Raw genomic sequence first — 22506 nt, forward strand, 5'->3', positions numbered from 1 at the left:
ACAAAATAGTAAGAATAAGTCATAATATTTTAGTTCAAAGTAAAAACATATCATATACATATCATTGAAATAGATAAAGCTTCGCATTCATAAATTATGATATTATAGGTAAAATTATGAGATGGTTAACATATTGAGAGAAGTTAGAAATTCAAATTTTGACAAAGTCAAACTAACAAAATGGAAAGTTGCTCCAGATAGCAAGGCAAAAGCAATAGATAAGAGATTGTAATCATGCCACGTTAACCCAAAAAATAAATTGACTTTTTAAGGTAATAACAAGCTAATGATCATGAAAGTCAAGTCAAAATTATAAGACAGAAGTATTTATAAGAAATTCTGGGCTACTATTGTAAAAGTATTGAGGTATCAGGTCAAAATGATCAGATTGTGCGTCAAAAATTTGAGTTAAAAATGAAAAAATATAAAGCTTGAAGGGCAAATCATTTATCTTAACATATTGAGTGAAATCAGTGATAAATTAAAAATATAATAAGATAGGAAGTTATACTTTTGTAACAATAAATAAAGGCTAAATAAAATATTATTTCTCAAATTATCAAATTTTTAGGATGGTAAATCCACATTTTTGAAATACTAAATCTATTATTATCCAATGTCAGTCTTAAGTAAATTTTACTTCATAAGTTAACGCTTTAATTATTATGACTTTTAAGACAAAATTACAAGATAGAGGTCATTTCTAAGGAAATTTGGGTTACTGAGCAAAATTTATGTAGAAGTTCAAATGATTGAGTTAAAAATCACATGATGAGATGGATAAAATTCCATAGGCAATGAATAAGTTAAACTTCTGAAATGGTAGGTGAACTCTGCTCTACTATTTTGAAATAGTTTAAGGCAGAATTAGGAGATGATAAATCAAATTATGAGATAATTTACAAACATATAGTAAAATAAAAATTATGAGTAAAACATTTTGACTCATAAATGTAAAATTAGGAGACAGAAAGTGACAATTTTGTAACAGTCAATCCAAATTCCGGCATTATAAAACTACATATCAAGTTGGTAAGTAATATAAGCATATTTCTTTATATTTAATTGCCACAGAATAATCATTTGCAGAAACAGTAAAACCATACACCATCATTTACAGCCCAAAATGTAAATTCTCTACTCCTGGCATAGTAATGAAAACATTAAAACAACTTAAATAACCCCTCAAAGAACACAATTTTTTATAATTTAATGGGCACTGTATGTCTGTTCCAAATGAAGGCACTAGGTGGGAGTAGGATACAGAGAGGTGTGAGGAAGTTATGCAGCAGCTCAGCACCGCCTCTTTTGCCACCTGTTAGGGTAAAGCTATAATACTTACACTAAAGTACATGCATTTAGAGGTTAATAATTGTTTTTAGGCTGTAAAATCAGAACCTTTGGAAGACCAAAAGGTACATAAAGTTGTGAATAAACACCCCAAAAAATCCCGGAATCACCGCGTTCAAAATAAAAGTCAAAGAAAACGAAGGCTCAATCCGATACTTTAAGTTAAAAGAGTAAAGAAAGAGTAAATCATGCATGAATAAAACAAATTAAATATAGATTAATGGTTTAAATTACGGGTATTCATTAAGATACTGTATGTTGCACTTTTTTTGTGTGTGTTTTTACAGTTTTTAAATAGTAATTATAGAGCAAGATATACAAAAAGATTATTTTTTTGGTTAAGGCTATGATGATAAATTAAAGCTCATTTGCGCGAGCAAAATTTCATGTTTGTCAAAAATAAATAAATAAATTGTCATGTTATTGTGGTAACTTGCTTGCGTGCTGACTGGCAAACGTGTACCTTTATTTTGAAGTCCGGAACCGGAAGGTGTAACCGTCTCCGTGCGGTTGGTGGTTGAGCCTGAGGCGGCTGCCGCTGCTGCTCGCACCTCTCATAGAGCTGCTGGTAACAAAGACGACAGACAACAAGAGGGGGGTGATGGGTGCTCAGAAAAGCCTGTCAGAGCAGCAACAATGAACTAAACGAGGTTTTCTTTTACATTCTGGATATTTTTTTAACAGCCTCTTTAACGACGGTTTTAGTTCTCGTCGGGACGAGCGTAAAGTTTGAAGTACACTAATGTAGCTGCTCCCCGTACCGGTTTTATCCCAGAGGTTTTGGTTTGTTTTGTTTCGTTGCCAAAGCTAACTACAGTATGCTGGACTGCCGACACTAGCGCCGAATGACTACAGAGGAACACTCAGACACGTCTGAATAATACTGGTGAGTTTTTGCCACTGTAATTTACGTTTTTTAGTGAGGTTCATTTATTCTTGGGAGTTTAGCAGGTGCAATTTGGTTGAGCTGAGAGCACCTGTTCCCATATGGAAAACTTGTGGAGATTGTAGTGTCATTGTTATACTGAAAAGTAATTGTATTTTCTTTTCTTCTTTTTTACCCTGTGGTATTTTTTAGAATTTAATGTGTCTAAATATATTTCACATGGTGTTTTCTTAGTTAATAAACGCGAGAAAACAGTACAGACTAAGCTATACATCAGGCGATAAGGCCAGCTTTGATTTTGACGAGTTTATGAATAGTCTAATTTACATATTATATATATTTGTAAAATGATGTTCTCAGTGCAATCTTACTGCTCACTAGGCAAGACCAGTTGTAGCTTTCTGCTGTTTTAAAGTCAGGATTTCCTTGTAGCTCATCCTATTAACACCTAAACAATATAGATTCACATCTATGTGTATATATGGAAACACTCTTCTCATACCACTCATGTCACCAATAGTATATCCCTATTTCTGGATTCCCACCCCCTGTGTGTGTGTGTGTGTTTTCCTTCCTGACACACCTTTTTCCGTCACTCTTCCTGTCCAACGTGGAGCTTACATGCACATCACATGTATTGCGGTGCAGAGTAGCTCCCTTAAAGCCCCCCTACCCATTTTCTATACTCACTAACCCATTAGTCACTAGAACAGATGGCGTACTGTATATACACATACACATAGTCACACACACGAGCACACAGGGCATTGTGTTAATGGACGGCCCCTAAAGCACTCTAAGATTGTTCTCAAGCTGGTCTAATTTAGGTGATCACACTGTATCTGGTGTATTGGATGATGTATTGGATTTAGCAGGACAAATACACTTACTAGAATGAATGGATGGCCCACTGACCCAGCCTGAGTGTGTGAAGGTGTCCAGTAGACTGGAGGATGCAGCTATTGAACGAACCAGGTCAATAGAGCAAAGGGAGACAAAAGAGGTGAAATCTGGTGGGGGGCTGCTTAAAGGAAAGTGAGGGGGGAAAAGTAACCTCAAGTGTCTCATATTGTCTATAAATGCATTAACACACAATCAGAGGGTTATTACTGCTGTCTAAATGGACACTTTGTCAGCAGACACACCCTCCTACTAGATGTTCTATGACTGTATGTCACCCTGTAGACAGTGAAAATAACCAGAGGGCCAAAACTGAAAACTGAAAAGACCTGCTTTACACCCACCCATGTCCAACGCTGTAATAGTGTTGTGTTTCCCAGTGTCAGAGAGGTGTTTTGAAACTGCCATATTTCCAAAAATAACTTAAAAATGTAAAGCAATAATGACTATGTTGTTTTATATTTGTCAGTTTGCCAGCTCGGCAGTATTTTCCTGTCAGACTGAAATGTGAAACTCTATCTGTCTCTTTATTATAAGCTCGCACGCTCACTGTGCAGCATGTACATCTCCTCCAGACCGGTCTGACTAGCTGGTGCACTTTTCCAATAACAAAAAGCTGCTAGTTGTCTGTTATTGACTTTAGTAAGCTTTCAAGTCAAGAACCCATTTTAGCTGGCTGACATCTGTGATCCTCAGTATTACTTCTTTAACATACGGTTTGACTCAGTCTCATATAAATTCACTTTACATAAAATGATCAGCTTCTAATCTTCCACAGAGCTACAGAGCACTTTGTAAATTCCATCGTGACAGTAATTTAGTAAAGTAAGAGGATTTGTGGGAGACACAGTAAAAAAATAAATAAACCATAACAGCAGAGACTAAGATTTTGCTTTAATAAGTTAGTAGTGTGGGCTGCAAGGTGGAGCGGTGGTTAGCACCATCGCCTCGCAGCAAGAAGGTTGCCGGTTCACGTCCCGGTATCTTTCTGCGTGCGTTCTCTCCGGGTTCTCTGGCCACACAGTCCAAAAACATGTTGGTGATTCTAAATTGTCCGTAGGTGTGAATGTGAGTGTGCTTGGTTGTCTGTCTGTAGCCCTGTGATAGACTGGTGACCTGTCCAGGGTGTCCCCTGCCTTCACCCTGAGTCAGCTGGGATAGACTCCAGCCCCCCCGTGACACTAGTGAGGATTAAGCGGTGTATAGATTAGGGCTGGTCTGAATAGCAATTTCTGTTCTCCAGATATTCGGCCCCAATTAATGATGAATATCCTGAATCTTTGGGGGTGCTGCGCAGTGGTGGCAGGTGGGTATTTGTTGTGGAGGGGGGTGCACGGTACGACGGCCTGGAAGTGAGCAGGACGCACAGGCAGCATTTGGCTACAAAGACCCGTCAAACTCAACATATTTAATTTGAAACACTGATGTGCTGATGGTCATTTTATGTATTCTTTTTATACTTTTGTAGTGCCTAGTATCTAGTAAAGAACACGTGTTGATACACTACACTGCAATTTCATATTTATAATAATCGTCAACCATGCTGTGTTCATTAAAAATTGCGACCACATTATCCCAGGCATGATACTCAGTTTTCAGCAGTTAATGAATCTCACATTTGAGAAGCTGCACCAGGGATTGTCAGTCATCACACTTTGCCAGTTGTGCCATTTTATTTAAACAGATTTGTGTATCACATCCAATTATGCTCATCCGCAAGTCATTTCAAGCCATTCAGCCAATTTCTCTTAAGATTTTTTTAGTCTGGACCACAGCAGGGGAACAGCCAGAAGACGCACTAGGGCATGGATTTGTCATTATTTTAAATCGCTACAGACTGAATGATTATTCAGTTAACCTAAAATGTAATCGCTGTGCTACAGCTGTTCAGTGACGCATGTGTAATTCTAAATGCTTGCACAGAAAAAGCAGGGTAGTAGCATCTTATTCTGGGTCTCTGATCTCTTTTCTTTGTGACTCAGAAGATGACTAACCCTCGCTTGGTTTGGTCTTACATCAGCTGTCGCGCACACATCAAAAAAACATATGGTGAGCGGAATTTGCTACATAGCAATTTGGTCACCAAGATTGGACTCTATTATTATCATGTTTCTTTTTATAGACTATTTGGCTGCTTCATTTGAATGTCTGGAGTGCTTTGAATATAGACATTTTCAGAGTGTATGACTTTCGAAGGCCTGAATAGATGTGGATTTACTACAATCATAAATGTCAGTGTTCATAGATGGACAGTCGAGGGCATCTGTGTGTGTGTGAGTGCAACGTTTTTGGGTTTGTAATTAGGTGAGGGGCTATATATCATACAGCAGCATTTCTCCGCAACGCACAGCATACACTGTTGACATCCTGGTGCCGGATATTAATATTTTTATTAAAACATGCAGGCGCTGTAAAGCAATTCCCCTGATCAATTAGATGCACTAGAGTTACGACATGATGACTCATCACGAACTGTGGACAGCTCAGACGGCAGGGGAAGTCAAATCCAATTAAGCTAATTAGATTGCTCATTGATTTGAGCTAATTAATTAAATCAAACTCACACATTAGTGAATTAATATTCATTTTATAATACATCAATAAAATTAAATAGTGTTGATAATATGCTTTTTGCTTTTTTAAGAGTATTTTTTTTGTCTTCAGTTACACAGATCTCATGATAAATTGTTGAGTCTCACAATGTAACGAGTATCGCAGGACAGCAGTATCATGATCGTGTTACTCTGATTTCTGTTTGTAATGTGGTCATTGAATTCATAGCTGTCATTTTTTAGTGTGTATGATAATGTATAAGCTCAAGTAATGAAAATTTTTGTGTAAAAAAAACAAAAAGGAAATTAAAACAGTTTCATTTCATAAACAGCACTTGAGGCGATTCAAGCTGTCAGCACAACAGTGAGCAGACAGGGTGGAGTGAATATTATTACATATTTGTATTGATATAGTGGTTAATTATTAACTACACTGCACCTGTGTGAGATGAATCATGTATTATTCCAAATGCCAGCTTGTCACAGAGGCACTACACATTCATGACGTACAGAAAGAAGAAATGCCGTTTGTATTTCACCCCAATCTCCTTACTCAGATGTCAAATATAGAAGCAATCCATTTTGCTCCTGCATGTTTTTTCATAGTTAGACTGCAGTTACTGACGGCTGTCTATACAGTGTGTTAAGTCAGCATCCCTGTTCTGACACATCCCAGCCATTAGAATGATAAATCAATAAACCAAGATCATGCTTTTGAGCTGGGACTCGTGAATAAATGAGAATTTAAGAAGTAGATGTTTAGAATGTCAGCGTGCTTGGTTGTCTGTCTCTCAGTGTAGCCCTGTGATAGACTGGTGACCTGTCCAGGGTGTCCCCTGCCTTCACCCTAAGTCAGCTGGGATAGACTCCAGCCCCCCGCGACCCTAGTGAGGATTAAGCGGTGTATAGATAATGGATGGATGGATGGATGTTTAGAATGGAAAAATAAATACACTGAACAAAAATATAAATGCAACACTTGTTTTTGCTCCCATTTTTCATGAGCTGAACTTAAAGATCTGAGACTTTCTCTATGTACACGAAAAGCCTAATTTCTCTCAAATATTGTTCACAAATTTGTGTTGGTGAGCACTTCTCCTTTGCTGAGATAATCCATCCACCTCACAGGTGTGGCATATCAAGAAAACCAGTCAGTATCGGGTGTGACCACCACTTGCCTCACACAGTGCAACACATCTCCTTCACATAGAGTTGATCAGGTTGTTGATTGTGGCCTGTGGAATGTTGGTCCACTGCTCTTCAATGGCTGTTTGAAGTTGCTGGATATTGGCAGGAACTGGAACACCGTGTCGTATACGCCGGTCCAGAGCATTACAAACATGCTCAGTGAGTGACATGTTCGGTGAGTATGCTGGCTATGCAAGAACTGGGATGTTTTTAGCTTCCAGGAATTGTGTACAGATCCTTGCAACATGAGGTGATTGTCGTGGATGAATGGCATATTCAAAATGCCATCAATAAAATGCACCTGTGTTCGTTGTCCATAACGTATGCCTGCCCATACCATAACCCCACCGCCACCATGGGCCACTCGATTCACATCAGCAAACCAGTCACCCACACGGCGTTGTATGTCTGCCATCTGCCCTGCACAGTGAAAACCGGTCGTGCCATCAAATGGGAGCATTTGCCCACTCAAGTCGGTTGCAACGACGAACTGCAGTCAGGTCGACACCCTGATGAAGAGCATGCAGATGAGCTTCCCTGAGAAGGTTTCTGACAGTTTGTGCAGAAAGTCTTTTGTTTTGCAAGCTGATTGTTGCAACAGCTGTCCAGGTGGCTGGTCTCAGACGATCTTGGAAGTGAAGATGTTGGATGTGGAAGTCCTGGGCTGGTGTGGTTACACGTGGTCTGCGGTTGTGAGGCCAGTTGGATGTCCTGCCAAATTCTCTGAAACGCCTTTGGAGACGGCTTATAGTAGAGAAATGAACATTCACTTCACGGGCCACAGCTCTGGTGGACATTGCTGCAGTCAGCATGCCAACTGCACACTCCCTCAGAACTTGTGACATCTGTGGCATTGTGCTGTGTGATAAAACTGCATATTTTAGAGCAGCCTTTTATTGTATCCAGCCTAAGGAACACCTGTGCAATAATCATGCTGTCTGATCAGCGTCGTGATATGCCACACCTGTGAGGTGGATAGTTTGTTTTGGCAAAGGAGAAGTGCTCAGTAATACAGATTCAGGCCAATTTGTGAACAATATTTGAGAGAAATTGGCCTTTTCGCGACATAGAAAGTCTCAGATCTTCTCATGAAAAATGGGAGCAAAAACAAAAGTTGCTTTATATTTTTGTTCAGTGTATTTTAGACTTATTTGAATTAATACTTAGAAGTTAATGAATTGACCAACTCATATTTTTGTTCTGTTTAGTTTGTAGCCAGAGCTGAACAGTGAACCAAACACACTCACCAACTTAAGCTACACAGATGACTTTACATTATCTTTTGTATTATGTGTGATAATTAGTTTTCACTAGACAGGAGTGTTCTCCCTACAGTGCAAAGTTCATTTTCGTCTGAGGCCTTCCAGTGGGGGGATTTGTAACTTAGAACTCAAAGTCTGACTCAGGATTATACTGTAATGGACTTTCTGAATGTTTATTCCCTTGTTGTAAATGTTTATTTCAGCTGTAAACTGAATAATTTTCCTTTGTGCTTCCTCATCAGGTGAGGATGACATACTGACTGTTGCCCTGAAAGCCTGACCTCTGATTAGTCAGGGGGGGAGTGAAACACACTAAAGCAGACACCCTCCAGCTACCATGTCTATCCAGGAACGACCCACATCTCCTTTACCCCTCAAGCCTGAGGCTAAGCCCAGACCGGAGATCCCTCCAAAGCCACAACCGGGCTCCCCTCCTCTTGGAGACAGAGGGAGTAGTTCGAGGCTGTCTGGTGGAAAGGTCAAGAGAATTGTGAACAAGTTTAGCAAACAAGAGTCCAGTGAACTAGCGGAACAACCTACCAATGGTACTACAGAATTCACGCCAAGCAAACGGTTCAAAAGGCCGCCCACAGTAAAGCCCAAACCAGGCCGTGCCAGTCTTCAGCTTCTGACGGGGGCAGAGCAGGCACCACCGCTGCCTATGAAGAGGAGCCGTGTCCTGAAGAAACAGAAAACGAACGAGGGAGGAGAGGAGGGGGATAACATCAGCGTGGAAGGAGGTCGATCAGGTACAGTGGGCCTTAGCCACGCAGATATTACTAGAGATGCTCAGAGTAGAGTAAGCTTAAAACTGCAGGTATCTGTTTCACTTGATATGGTTAACAAGTGTCACATGATTTCTTGAAAATGCAACCTGTTTCAGACTTTTGCCAACAGTTGAAGTTACTCATTGCAACTTTCAGATCAGATGACACTGTAAATCATATTTTTATTCTCATCCTCTGACAGCCTCACACACAACCTGCAGGCCACTTTACCAGACAAAAGGCTGAGTGCAGTTTTAGATCAAACCTGAAACGTTGGACATTTATCATGCCATGCAAAAAAAGTGTGTGTGCACGTAGAGACCTCATTCATATGAGTGTGTGTCTGCAGTGTTTGGTTTGAACGTTAAATGTACAGCGTCGTTACTGATTTCTCAACAAACAGGTGTGGTGCCGCTGGCTTTTCTGTTCCAACAGCCAGAAACAGGTCAGTCAGCTCATCACCTGTGTGTGCTTGCACCTAAAACTGAATATTATGAAAGCAGGAAGTAAAGCTGGCTGTTTTTACTTGCAGTAGAAAGACACAATACACAAGTGTTAATATCTGTAATTTCTGTAGAATTGTATCTACCACTTGTTGTTTCTTGGTAACTGTGCAACTGTGAGTCATTGATGTTGGGTGTTCCTTGCTGTGCCACGATGATCGGATATGATGGTGCTGCCTCAACAAAAGACAACCCTAAAGAAGCAGCATTTGTTTGGTGGTCTGATTTAGTGGAAATTTGTGAGTCTCCTCCTGAGTCACACTATCACTTCCCCTGTTCTGGTTCCCTGTTAGAAATCAAAAGTATGAATATATCTGTTGCAAGCTTTCAGTATTGATTGATATCAGCTTTTAAAGACATTATTCTCTTTGGAGCAAGCAGGGTTGCAACTTAACATGCCCTGGTAGCTCTTCTTGACGAGCGTGGGCACCATGTACTAACGATTTGTGCTTATTGCAGTGGCCCAGGTTAGAATCCAACCGCTCTTCGACCTTTTGACTGGGCTGTGAGTCTGCATTGAGGCACAGCAGTACTCTGCGTTAAACACTGAAGTCAGCACATGTTAATAAGTGAGACAGTTTACACATTGTCGTTTAGCAGGCACAATGTCGACGTTGTTTGTCGTCTTAGTTTAGCTGTTTAGAACAGCAGTATTTGCTAACACTAAACACAAAGTACAGTTGAGGTAATGGGAATATCAGTAGTGAAAATTTTGACCTAAGTTAAGGCGAGACTTATGACGGGGCATTTCATAGTCGTTCAAATCCACAGATATCCACATCTTCTCAGTCCAAGTGGATGACTGGAAATTTGTGAGTTTCCTCCTCAGTCACGCTACCACTTCCCCTGTTTTGGTTCCCTGTCAGAAACCAAAAGCAAGAATATATCTGTTGCAAGCTTTCAGTATTGATTGATATCAGCTTTTAAAGACAATATTCTCTTTGGACTGACATTTGCATCGTTGGAGTCTCGAGCATGGCATAAAAAATCTATTTGTAAAAAGGTTTAGGTTTTTGAAAAACGTCTGCTCTGTCCTCTTTTTTTTTTTTTTGCTTTTTCATCCTACCCATTTAACCATCATCCTATTCCCCGCACTCTTTCCACCACCTCTTCCATTTCCTTTTGTCAATATTGGATTTTAACCATGCATTGCTCCGAACTTTCCATAAATATTTGAAGATACCACTTTCAAAAGTGCTGTATTTGCATAGTGATGAACAGCTGACTCAACAGTACAGCGTTTGCCATGTGGAGCTGTTATGATAAGAGCAGATGGAAAAAAAAAAGCTTGTAATAAAAGTGAACCATCCTATCTGGGTAAACACATGTAGGAAAGAAGTGGACAGGAAGGAGTTCATTTACACCCATTAGCTTTGTGTGTTAGCCTAGAAACATAAGTAACATAAAGACAAAATGCAAAATAAGTTTCCAATGATTTGCTTTCTCCCACATTCCAAAAATTTTAAAACAGTGTTTTTTTCTTTTTGATGCAGCCCCTGATGGAAAGGAGGTGGAGGTTCATCTGATTGGAGGAGGTGAAGTGGAGGCGGAGCACAGCCCTGACTCGCCTCTCAGTACCTGCTGCGACCCGAGCTGCAGCTGCGTGTGCCACCTGCAGCGACCTGGCATGAAACTCATATGGGTACCTGTGGTCCTGGAAGATGACGGGCAGGAGGTTATAAGTGGAGAGGAGGACGAGACTGACGTGGGAGAGCAGAGGGCGGAGGATGGGGAGGAATGGGAGGATGAGGGGGAATGGGAGGATGAGGAGGTAGAGCGAGCGGGGGAAGGGGACAGTGAGGCAGGGGACGAGGCGGATAGGACTTCTGTGACTGATGAGAACGAGGTCTCGAAACAAGAAAAAATGAAGTTCCATCAATCTTTAGGTGTTCTGATCGCTGAGGGTCATAGGAGGCGATCGGACCCGGGACCTCCGACTGTCCTCACCTCTCTTGCAGTCACTCGCTCTCAGTCTCCTCCTGTTCCTCCAAAGTGTTCTCAGTTACCTCCGGTCCACCACATACCTGATCTAAGCGAGGAGGAAAACATTTACGAGGCCACACTTCCAGTGGTTGACCCCACTCCTAAACAGATCACACCTGTGGGTAAAGGATTGGATATTCCTTTGATCAAAGTGCGCAAACCGGCCCGGCGGTCTAAACTGTCCTACAGCACCTCAGATCCCACATCGGACTTTCAGAACACAGACCCCATCTCGAGCGTAGCCGACATCCCGCCTGCCATCCCGCCGAGGATGCCTGTGGCTCAGGACAGCCATAGCCTCACGCCAGTGCACCGAGGTGGCATCCCTCTCCCCCAGCCCACACAGGAGGAGTGGCGCTCCTTGCGACCCTCCTCCCCCAGCGGCTCCACTGCCAGCGGGTTGAGCCCTCAGCGAGCCATCACACCACCACCAACCAGCCCACTCCTGCCCCGCAGAGCCCCTCCTCCAGCACCAAAGACAGACCCCAGGAGACTCAGCAGTGCCTCACTGCAATCCCTTACACAGAAAAAAGGTCTGTGCTGAACAAACATTATTATCTGTGGCTGAGATGGGCTATAAATGATGCACATATGTATAATCAGAAGCTATGTCATTTACTTGTCTGTTTTTGTTTTTTTACATCAGAGGAGAATGGAGGGGGTGAAGGAGAGAAAGAAGACGCAGGGGAAGAAGTGTGAGTTGACATATTTTTCTAAATGTTCACCTGAAGCCATAAATTACTCTCTAGTACCAATTTTTTTGAGCTGTTAATCCACAGCTCAAAATAGTCCCTGTAATTGCACGAGGTCCGTTAGTAGAGACACATTGTTGGTTTGGGTCTTTATATGACAAAATAATTCAAAAGCTTTGTGTTTAAAGTCATCATCACTGTTTCTGTGAACATTTAGGAATCAACAGCTGTGTTTGTTTTGAATGTCATTCTTGATCTCCTTCCGTACTTCCTTTTTCAGGTGCCCAGTCAGAAGAGACTCTCTCAGGAGGGAGATTTCATTCATATGGGAATCCCGCCTGCCGGATGGTAAGAATGACACTTGTAACAATAGGAAACATAAGGAACAAAGACAAATCAGGCCAGTTAGAGTATCATATGAACACTTTGGAAAGGATATAGTATCAGTGTGTCAGCCATGGATCATATTTGTTGTTGTATTGCAGTATGAGCCACATTGTTTGCCTGCAATTAAAGGATTCCATTTTCCCCTGTATGATGAAAACGTTTCACTTTTTTCTCCAGTTTCAACAAGCATTCATATGACTAGATTCTGCCAGTAAACAATATAGACTAATTGGATTAATGATGACAAGATCATTTATCGGTTTCCAATTTATTAGGCTATTTGTATAACTCAGCACAATCTAGTGTTGCAATTTAGAAAGTATCATATAGAAATGGCTGCCGTTCAAACCCTTTAGTAGAGAGCAGCTATAAAACTGTTGTGAATAAAGTAAAATGGATGGAGAGAGTTATCTTTATCTGAATACCAAGACATGAATGTGTAAAAACAGTAAAAAAATTACTTTATAGGTGTGCTTACAATATATATTATTATTATAACATGTAAGGACATCGCATGCGTCATGTAGTAACCCTGTTTCTATATGGGTATTGAGTTGGTCAATCCATTAACTTCTAAGTATTAATTCAAATAAGTTTGAACTACACTGAACAAAAATATAAAGCAACTTTTGTTTTTGCTCCCATTTTTCTTGAGCTGAACTCAAAGATCTAACACTTCTTCTATGTACACAAAAGGCCTATTTCTTTCAAATATTGTTCACAAATTTGTCTAAATCTGTGTTAGTGAGCACCTGTCCTTTGCCGGGATAATCCATCGACCTCACAAGTATGGCATATCAAGATGCTGACAAGACAGCATGATTATTGCCTCAGCTGGCCACAATAAAAGGCCGCTCTAAAATATGCAGTTTTGTCACGCAGCACAGTGCCACAGATGTCGCAAGTTTTGACGGAGCGTGCAGTTGGCATGCTGACTGCAGGAATGTCCACCAGAGCTGTGGCCCATGAAGTGAAAATTCATTTCTCTACCAGAAGCCATCAGCTCATGAAAAACGGGAACAAAAACAAAAGTTATATTTTTGTTCAGTGTATTATCTACGAGTACCAAAGAGAACAATGCTACAAACAGTAAAAACAGAACTACGTTTACATTTAAATATTGGGGTTGGGTTTGATTATACAAGCAACAAACACCAGAGTGTACATTCAGTTTTCTTAAGTCAAAGTGATTTGTGTTTGTGTTTATCAAATATTTTTCTGCATCTCAAATACGGTTGACTTATTCCCCCTCAGAGCCTCTGTACCAGACGTACCGTGCCACCGTCATCACAAAGGAGATCCGCCGCCAGACAGTTTGCCGTAACATCAGCAAAACCAGTGCAGACTATGCTATGGACTGGACCGCCCGACGCTCTGGGACTGGGACTGCTGCCGGAAATGGAGCACCCAGGGGCAGCCCTGTGCCCACGCCAGGCCAGAGCACCCTGTGGCAGGACCTCCCGGCTGTACGGGACAGTGGAGTGCTGGAGCAGCTCACTCCTGAGCAGTGCAAGTACCAGGAGGTGAGGGGTTTAAAGATTGGAGAGGGAGGAGAGGCTAATGCACAGAGGAGAGGAACCATAAAGCAAAATCAATAAAGCTGAGAGGAGAAAGGGGAGATGTAGCATCAAGTTTTAAATCACATCTTAAAGCATAATTATATAAATTACAGTAATTCTGCCTCGCTGTATTACTCATTGCTGTAATATCATATCGATTCACTCTGTATGGAGTTTATAAAAGCTCTTACACTTACAGTGTCAACTTTCCAACATTAGGCAGAACTTTTTCCAGGAGAGAAATCCTTTGAAGTGCAGGATTGATGTATTTTTAGCTGCAGGAACAGCTTTTTTGTGGGGTGGAAATTAGTTGGTAGTTGTGGAAGCGTTCTGGTGTCAACTTCTTAGAACAGATCCCATCTAACCATAATGTTTCTGGTTTAAACGTCACCAGGAACCTTAGTCTCAACCAATCTCAGGGAGAGAGACAACATATAAAAGTAATGAAGCGCTTGCAAAAAAGCCAAGTCATTTTTTGGCTTTAATTTAAGAATAGAAACAGATAAGGAATAAATGAAAGGTTTGAATGAACATTTTAAGATTTTATGAATAATGTGTCTCTGACATACTTCATCAAATGACGACACCTGCCAGTGCAGTTGTTGAAATATATTAGTTTGCAAAAAACAGTGCAGAAACCATACTATTTAGGGGGAAGAATCTCTAAAACATTTGTTTTTAAAACATTTTTATTTGCTCTCATACCGAATTCCAGCTGTGGATGTTCTGCAGAATTGTTAAGGCAAAACCTTGCCAATACGGCTGAAACTAACAATTCTTTCCATTGTGCAATTATCTGATGATTATTTTCTTAATTTATTGATTTCTTGTTTGATCTATAAAATGCCAGAAAGTGGTCTGAAAGAATTTGTACTTTTGTTTTCTTAAAAGAATTTCTCATCAAAATAGCTGCTGATTGTTTTAATAGTTGGCAACTAATCAATTCATTGTTGCATATCTTATATGGGATATAATGGGTCACCTGTTTTTCTTTTACCCTTTTAGATATGAATTGTGTGGCATCCTGGGTCTCCCTGAAAAACACATTTTATGTAGTTGATGGTGTTTTTTTTTTAATAAACCAAGAGCACTTTTATTCTTAGAAAAGAGACTTGCATTTTTGTTGGAGTGTGAAAAATCTTACATTTGGTATAAGCAGGAAAACTAAAAAAAATAAAAAAGGAGGAAACAAATTGGCTTTATCCTGTATGTGTAAAACATTGTCTATTTTCTTCCTGGCAGAGTATGTTTGAGGTTCTAACATCGGAGGCCTCTTATCTGCGATCGCTGCGAGTCCTGACCGAACATTTCCTGGACAGCCGGGAGCTGGAAGAGACAATGATCATCAGGGACAAGAAAACACTATTCTCCAACATCCTGAGGGTTCGCGAGGTCAGCGAGAGGTAAGCAGTGGCAAAAGGAAGGATGAAGGGAGATAAAGGAAATGGGAAATTGTACGGTGATTTATGACTTGAAGTGCCACAGGGTCATGTAATGAAAAATACCAAGAAATAGAATAGAACAGAGAAGTAATACATTTCTGAATCATGTGGCCATGTGGTGTTTAAAAACAAAACAAGTCTGTCTTTTTATGATTTATCAGGTTTGTCCTACAGGGGAAAACAGTTTGGCTGCAGTTTTCTAGAAGTTTAAACCTTTGTTGTCTGATGCCACAGGTTTTTGAAAGACCTTGAGGACCGCATATTCAAGGAACTAGTCTTCTCTGACATTTGTGACATCATCCACTACCATGCCCAGCACAACTTCCCCGCCTACATTGACTACGTTCGCAACCAGATCTACCAGGAAAAGACCTACACTACACTCATGTAAGACACAGCAGCCTGACTTCTTATCTTATCTCTTATCTATCATATCTTAGGATGTAATTGAAGGTTTAAAGCAAAGATAATATAGAAGATTCTAAAGATGGATAGGTTTTAAAGATCCCATATTGTGCCACTTTTCCGCAAACTTATAAAATATATGTCCCCAGAGTGTGTCTTTTAGTATTTCAGCTCAAAATACTGCAAAGATGGGTCATTTCAGCACGACTGTAAAACCTCGGCTGTTCTAAACAGGCTGACCAACTGCTGAGCTGACAATACAGCAGTTTCTTTAACTCATAAACATGCTGAGCCGGTGCAGCTTGGAAATAACTGTGAAGTGACCACCAGTTAAAACGTAGTCTTAATGGGATGCGTTTTTCATGCTCGCTCTGTCGTCTGACAACAGAAACAGAAAAACATGTCAATTAGAGCAGCTTTATTGGGAATATGGCTGTATTGAAATATAGTATATGTGTGTGCACAGGGAGCAGGAGAGAAGCAGTCAGATTTAAACACTTGCTAAGTGTAGGTTGCGCTGCAGCACAAGTAGTGATATATGTCGCGCAGCATTACCGTTTCCACTGATCAAAGCTAATGGTAATGCTGGCTACATTAGCGGCACAACGCAAGCACTCTGGATTTTCTCAGTGTTGTGGAGACATTGGCATCAATAATAATTCACTGGATCCTCAGTTCCTCAGAGGCTGGGGGTGCATGAAGTTTCTTGTGTTCACTCCTGCAGAAAGAGAGCAGATCCAGGAAGTAAATAAGCCTGGTGCACTGTGAGACAGCTGCCGGAAGCAATGGGCAGTGAAGGGGCAGGACTGTACATAGTTTGAACTAGATGGCTACTGGTTCATTTGGTCTCACTGACTTGTAAATCTGGCAGGTTGAGGAACAGCACAAGTAAAATGTATTCATGGATTTTCACCATATCTGACCTTTAATTGTGACTTATGCAAAAAGTGATCGTTGTTCTCACAGTTGTCTCGTTTGTTTACAGGAAGAACAACGTCCAGTTTGCTGCAGTCATCACTCGTCTTCAAGAGTCACCTCAGTGCCAGCGGCTGCCCTTTATGTCCTTCTTACTGCTGCCCTTTCAACGAATAACGCGCATTAAAATGCTTATTGAGGTAAGCAGCGTCACGAGATTACTCGATAAATCCTGATGTAGAAGTTTTTCTGCTTTGCATAGCACCTTTTGAAACAGAGTTTACTAAGTGCTTTGACAGAAAAAAGAATGAGCAGGATATACACAAGGCAAAACAACGAAAGGAAGCCAGACATCAAACAAAATTAAGATAAAACTGAGATGAAGCTATAACAAAAGGACAAAAGATGCAAAATGCCAGTATAAATAAATACAAGTAAAAGAATGAATAAAACAGAAACAATAAGAACACAATGGCAACAGTAAATACAGCCAAGAGGGGATTAGCTTAGAATAAAGACTGAAAGCAGGAGAAAAACACAGGCTGGCTCTGTGCGTAATCCACCCCCCATTTGTTCCCGTTATGAGCTTACATTTAGATCACACTATACCTTTGTTTTTAGGAGAATATTATAGAAACACTAATCATTGTTCCAAAGGTATCGTTAGAATCTCAACCAACACTGAGAAGGCAGCCCGCCTGCTACCTGATAGAAAACGCCTGCCGATATTTCCGTTTGTGTCTTGACACACAAACAAGACACGGTACATGTTGATCGGCGAGTTTCCTGAACACCGAATCTTTTTAAATTTTAACACCACACCCTGATTCGGACGTGAGCTTTGTTGCTATTAATACGACCTTATCTACTCTGAGAGAAAAGATGTACAACTGGCTGAAATCTCCTGTCGCACGCTATATTTTCTAAAGCCTGCAAATGGACAAAAGAGGAGATCTAGATTCCTTGCATGATTAGTATGGAGTTAGAGTTGTATCAGTCTTCTGATAATCCAAAATGTTACTTTCTTCCTTGAAGCATATTTGTAGTAACATAACTATAGACACTTGTAACAGGAAAACAGCACACGTGGAAAACAAAGACCCAAACTACAGATTTATTTGGGGTCTTTGTAAGGCCAAGACTGACGGTATTATCCAATCAGAAAATAAATGCATATTTAAATATGTTGTAGTCAGCGTACGAGTGCTACGTGTGATTGCGGAGGTATACTTGTTTGGAAAAAAGCTCAGGAGTTCAGTGTCTTAATGTTACTGGAGAGTGGCAACAATGAAGTTAGCTTGCACAAGGTTTAAATATTTCGCTTAAGTGGCCAACAAAATGCCACAGTACATTGTGCATGACTGACCCTTTTCTTTTCCATCTACAAGCCACTGAAAGGCAATAGTCTGACTTCATCATGGTGTTTGGCTGCGTGGAATGTCCTCATTCCAGAGTAATAGTCCCCGCTCAAACTCCTCGCTGCCTTTTGACCTAGGAGCAAACACACAGATACACCTCGCCTCGACCTTACGACCTCAGGTGGAAAAATATACCCCTCTGATGCTGTTTGTCCGTTGCAGAAATAGAAAGTTGTTGTTTGTCGTTTCAGAACATCCTGAGGAGAACAAAGGAGGGGACGAAAGAGGAGCAGACAGCCTCCAAGGCTTTGGCTTCCGTGTCTAAGGTAAACAGGCCTCACTCTTCACCCTCCTCCCTGCCTGCAAATTCATATCATTCGCCTTTCAGGTGCTTCACACGGCTCTTGAAACTTGACGTCAGCTATTGTCTAGATGAAGGATTTCCTCCTGAATGAGTTCTGTTGTGGCACTGAGTCATTCCTGTCACTGAGGTTCAAAGAGTCTGGGAGTCAAGATACACCCAGTGAAGCACGGATGGCATGAAAAGGAAAAATGATCTCTTGGCTGATTTCATAACATCACCTCTTTTCAGACTATGGACGAGTGCAACAGACAGGTGGGACAGATGAGACAGATGGAGGAGCTGATTTTTGTCTCTAAAACGCTGGAGTTTGACAAGCTCAAGGTAAACTCAAATTTTAGATTTTTTGTTATCATTTAGTTTGTATTTCAGTTACGTCATTCCTTAAAAGAGGTAAACATTTCTCTCCACCTGTCCTCGTCAGGCCATCCCGATCATCTCTCAGAATCGATATCTGGAGAAGAAGGGAGAGCTCCAGGAAATGTCCAAAGGAGGAACTCTCTTCAACATGAGGGCAAAGTTCATTCCCGTCCACCTCTTCCTTTTCAACGATTTGCTCGTCATCGCCGTCAAGAAGGGGTTAGGCAACTGACTGATATCGAAAATGATCTCACATAAGTCTCTATAAATGTGTATTGCGGCAATTACATAAAAAATGAATTGTTGTCAGGTTTGGCGGCTGATCAATCATTAGACGTTTATTATTTGAATTTTAAGAATCTTTACGTGAAGCTGACGTTGATGGACTCTAGTCACGCTACTGAGCAGAGAAAAGCTGCCTTTATCACATTATAATAATGTACTGTGAACAAAGTGAGCCACATAATATATTATCAACTTAATCAATATATTACACTGCACTAGTGCTCTGTGCCCTACACAATTAGGCATCTTTGATTATAGTTTAGAGGCAACTGGGCACCTAAATGCCAACAATTACACAACTTAGCGCTAAAGTGTTCACTCAGCTGCTTGAAAATAACAGTTATAAAACCCACTTTGCCTTGTATGTTATTCTGTAAGCTAAGGTTATTTACTAACCCCAGGGTGAAGCACTTTACTTGAAGATCATACATTAGCCACCATGTATGCAAAACGGTATTAATAAGTAAGGGGAAGGTGGGAATGATTTGTGCACTCACTTCCCTGCTTGGCTGAATATTTCAAAATCACTTTCGCTGTCGTCATGTCCCTTTAACAAAGACGAATGTGACCACTGAGTAAAAATGAAACTGACTCCCCAAACAAGTCACAACGTGCGAAATGACTTCCTTAGTTGGAACAGGAAGTGATGCCAAATGTATTGTAAAATTTAGAGGAAGAGAAAAGATGCGTGTTTTTTCATGTGCCAGTAACACATTCCAGCTTCCCTTCTGCAATACTTTGCCCTTAATGTACCTTTTACTTTCGTCTGTGTTTCCTCGAACAGCGCCGAGCGTTTCGTCGTAGTCGACCACGCCCATCGCTCCCTGGTGCAGGTGCAGCCAATAGATGAAGGCGGAAGCAGCGGCGGCCCTTACGAGCACTGCTTCAACCTCACGCTGCTAGAAAACCACCAGGGGCGCACGATGGAGCGGCTCTTTAAAGCTCCCTCCCAGTGAGTACTCACTGTGTGTCACTGTGTGTGCAGGTTTGTGTGAGAATACGTACTTGACTCTACTAGTGACGGCCTCTCTTGTTTAGCATTGATTTGTATTGCAGTAAGTGCAAGTGCCAATTCAATCAAGTAAGTCTGCATAGCTGTAAATTAAAATTTGCCTCTCATAACAGCAATTTAACTGTTACCAAAGATCGCAGATAAACTGCACAGTCAAATAACAGACAGATATATAATACATTAGTGGGACTTTGAGGGGATTTATTTCAGCAACAATCTTTATTGCCAACTAAACAAAAACAATAGAAGTGCAACATGAAGGCTTCAGGTGTTGGCCCTCTGAATATGAGGCCCCTTTTTACATTGTTGTTTTAAAGCTTTAGCTGTTTCTGTCAACAGGTCAGACATGCACAGGTGGATGGCCGCTTTCCCCAACCCCACCAACCCAGACAGAGATGATGATGAAGTGATTTATGAGGACTGGGGTGAGGACACACACGATGCCCACCAAATGACACTATTTTATATCAATAAATTCTTACGAATGGGTGTGTGTGTGTTAGACTGTCCTCAGGTGCAGTGTGTGGAGCAGTACATTGCCCAGCAAGCAGACGAGTTAACCCTGGAGCCCACTGAGATCATCAACGTCATCCGCAAAACCAACGAAGGTAAGAACGTGCAGGGAATCCTGATTTTGCTTATCGATCACGGAAACAAGCAGCCAAATGTAAAATGACGGCCGAAAAGATTGTAACAGTAGGGATTGTGAACATACCACTGCAGCTGAATCTGCTCATGTTGATATCGCTGCGTCTTTTTGCTGTATTTGTCATAATATATGCAATAGACAAGTCCAGTGTCCTGACATGACTCTATCACTGACATGCTTCCTTCTTCAACTCTGCTTGTTTATATACCCTGATCCCCATAACTGCCTCAATCCTCAACCCTCCACTTTAGCAGTTTATTGATTTGTTTTGACATTTCTTGCATGAACGACACAGAAACCTCCAATTTTCCCACTTGTCTGTCCTCCTCCCCTACCGTCCTCCCGGTCCTTCTCTTTGTCCTCCAGGCTGGTACGAAGGGAACCGCCTGTCCGACGGTCAGAAGGGCTGGTTCCCCATAGCGAACGTCATCGAGATCACCAATGAGCACGTGAGGAGGAGGAACATCCGAGAGCGCTACAGGGTCATCCAGGCTGCCAGCATGGTTGCTAACAGCAAGGCCAGCACCATTCAGTAGGATCTATGGATTGAAGATGTTTACATTGAAAAACAAGGACAATAAACAGAGACGGACTTTTTAGAGGATTGATTATTTGGGGAGTTTATTCGTTCAAGTGTTTCTAAGAACAAGGAAATGAAAGAAGAAAGGAGAAGGCTGACTCTCATAAAACATCCCACCAGAACTCCAGTCATCATATTCGTTACGCTACTGTACACTACAGCCACTCAAAACAAAGAAGCTATGTTGTCACCTCTTCCAAGTAGTGCCGCATTATTGGACTTCTTCGAAACTGACAAACTCACATGCCAAACATTCTAGACATCGCTCGAGCAGACTGTACGTTGTGGAAAGAAAAGAGCTGGGTGTTGCGGTAAACACCTTCGGTATCACATTAGAATGAAATCCTCTCATTCCTGAACAACAACCTGCCACGTGTGACTCAGGTGACCGGAATACAGAATATTTGGAATAACTAAAAACTTGACTCACAACAGTGTTAACAGTAACAGTCTATCTCAACAGGAAACAAACCTTTTACAGATCAGGTAGTGCCTTTGCTTGAACTGCACACCGAGACTTGTGTCATGAACATATTAAGCACAAGAGCTTTGCATGTAAATGTCGCCGGAGCTGTACTGCCTTTTTTCAGTAGTCGTGCTGTTGACTAGCTCGTTAGCTTGCGTCAGTAGCCACCGTGGAGTAAAACTGTACTGTAGCGCCCCCTGCAGCTTGATGTCAGTGACGACTGGTGATTTGTGGATAAATTGTAAATGTGTTGTAAATTATGAGTAGTAGTACTTTTAATAAAAAACTTCACATGTTTTTAGCTACGTGTTTGTTTCCCCGTAACCGAGGCTTAACATTTTTCTACTGAACAATGCAAACATGAGTGAGAAAATAAATTCTCATTCCAGAAAAAATAAGAATGCTGGCTCAGTGCCATTCAGGTTAAAGGTTTTTCTGAGAAGCCAGTGCAAAACAAAAGTAGTAGTTTCCATTATCAAGTGTCGCAGTGTCCAAAGTTTCCACATCTCAAAGGTTAAGGACCACATGCTCGGCATCCTCTTCCAAAACTAAAAGTGTTTGTCAGTTCAATTTAAAAAAAAAAAAAAGAATCCACAAACACTTTATCTGCTTTTTGAATTTGAGGTCAACCTCAGTGTTAAAGA

The 22506-nt window shown here is 41.1% G+C and overlaps 1 protein-coding gene across 1 annotated transcript; it reads left to right on the forward strand.

Annotated features, from left to right (window-relative positions):
* The first annotated feature begins 1915 nt into the window (after positions 1 to 1915).
* On the forward strand, positions 1916 to 22163 carry arhgef15b (Rho guanine nucleotide exchange factor 15b). The gene is made up of 16 exons (XM_008282829.1): positions 1916 to 2236; positions 8381 to 8887; positions 10902 to 11924; positions 12038 to 12086; positions 12364 to 12431; positions 13725 to 13993; positions 15272 to 15432; positions 15706 to 15858; positions 16862 to 16991; positions 18401 to 18475; positions 18742 to 18834; positions 18935 to 19089; positions 19940 to 20107; positions 20507 to 20592; positions 20671 to 20775; positions 21183 to 22163. The coding sequence occupies exons 2-16, from the start codon at positions 8476 to 8478 to the stop codon at positions 21350 to 21352; spliced, it is 3117 nt and encodes a 1038-aa protein (XP_008281051.1). The 5' UTR covers positions 1916 to 2236; positions 8381 to 8475; the 3' UTR covers positions 21353 to 22163.
* Positions 22164 to 22506: the final 343 nt, after the last annotated feature.

This window comes from Stegastes partitus, unplaced genomic scaffold, assembly GCF_000690725.1.
Source record: "Stegastes partitus isolate 25-593 unplaced genomic scaffold, Stegastes_partitus-1.0.2 Scaffold287, whole genome shotgun sequence".
Classification (NCBI taxonomy): domain Eukaryota; kingdom Metazoa; phylum Chordata; class Actinopteri; family Pomacentridae; genus Stegastes; species Stegastes partitus.

Excerpts from the sequence above, each read along its gene's own strand:
- arhgef15b (XM_008282829.1), top strand. The coding sequence starts at position 8,476 with ATGTCTATCCAGGAACGACCCACATCTCCTTTACCCCTCAAGCCTGAG. Across the intron at positions 15,859-16,861 it reads AAGACCTACACTACACTCAT|GAAGAACAACGTCCAGTTTG; the intron begins GTAAGACACAGC and ends GTTTGTTTACAG. Across the intron at positions 18,835-18,934 it reads TGGAGTTTGACAAGCTCAAG|GCCATCCCGATCATCTCTCA; the intron begins GTAAACTCAAAT and ends TGTCCTCGTCAG.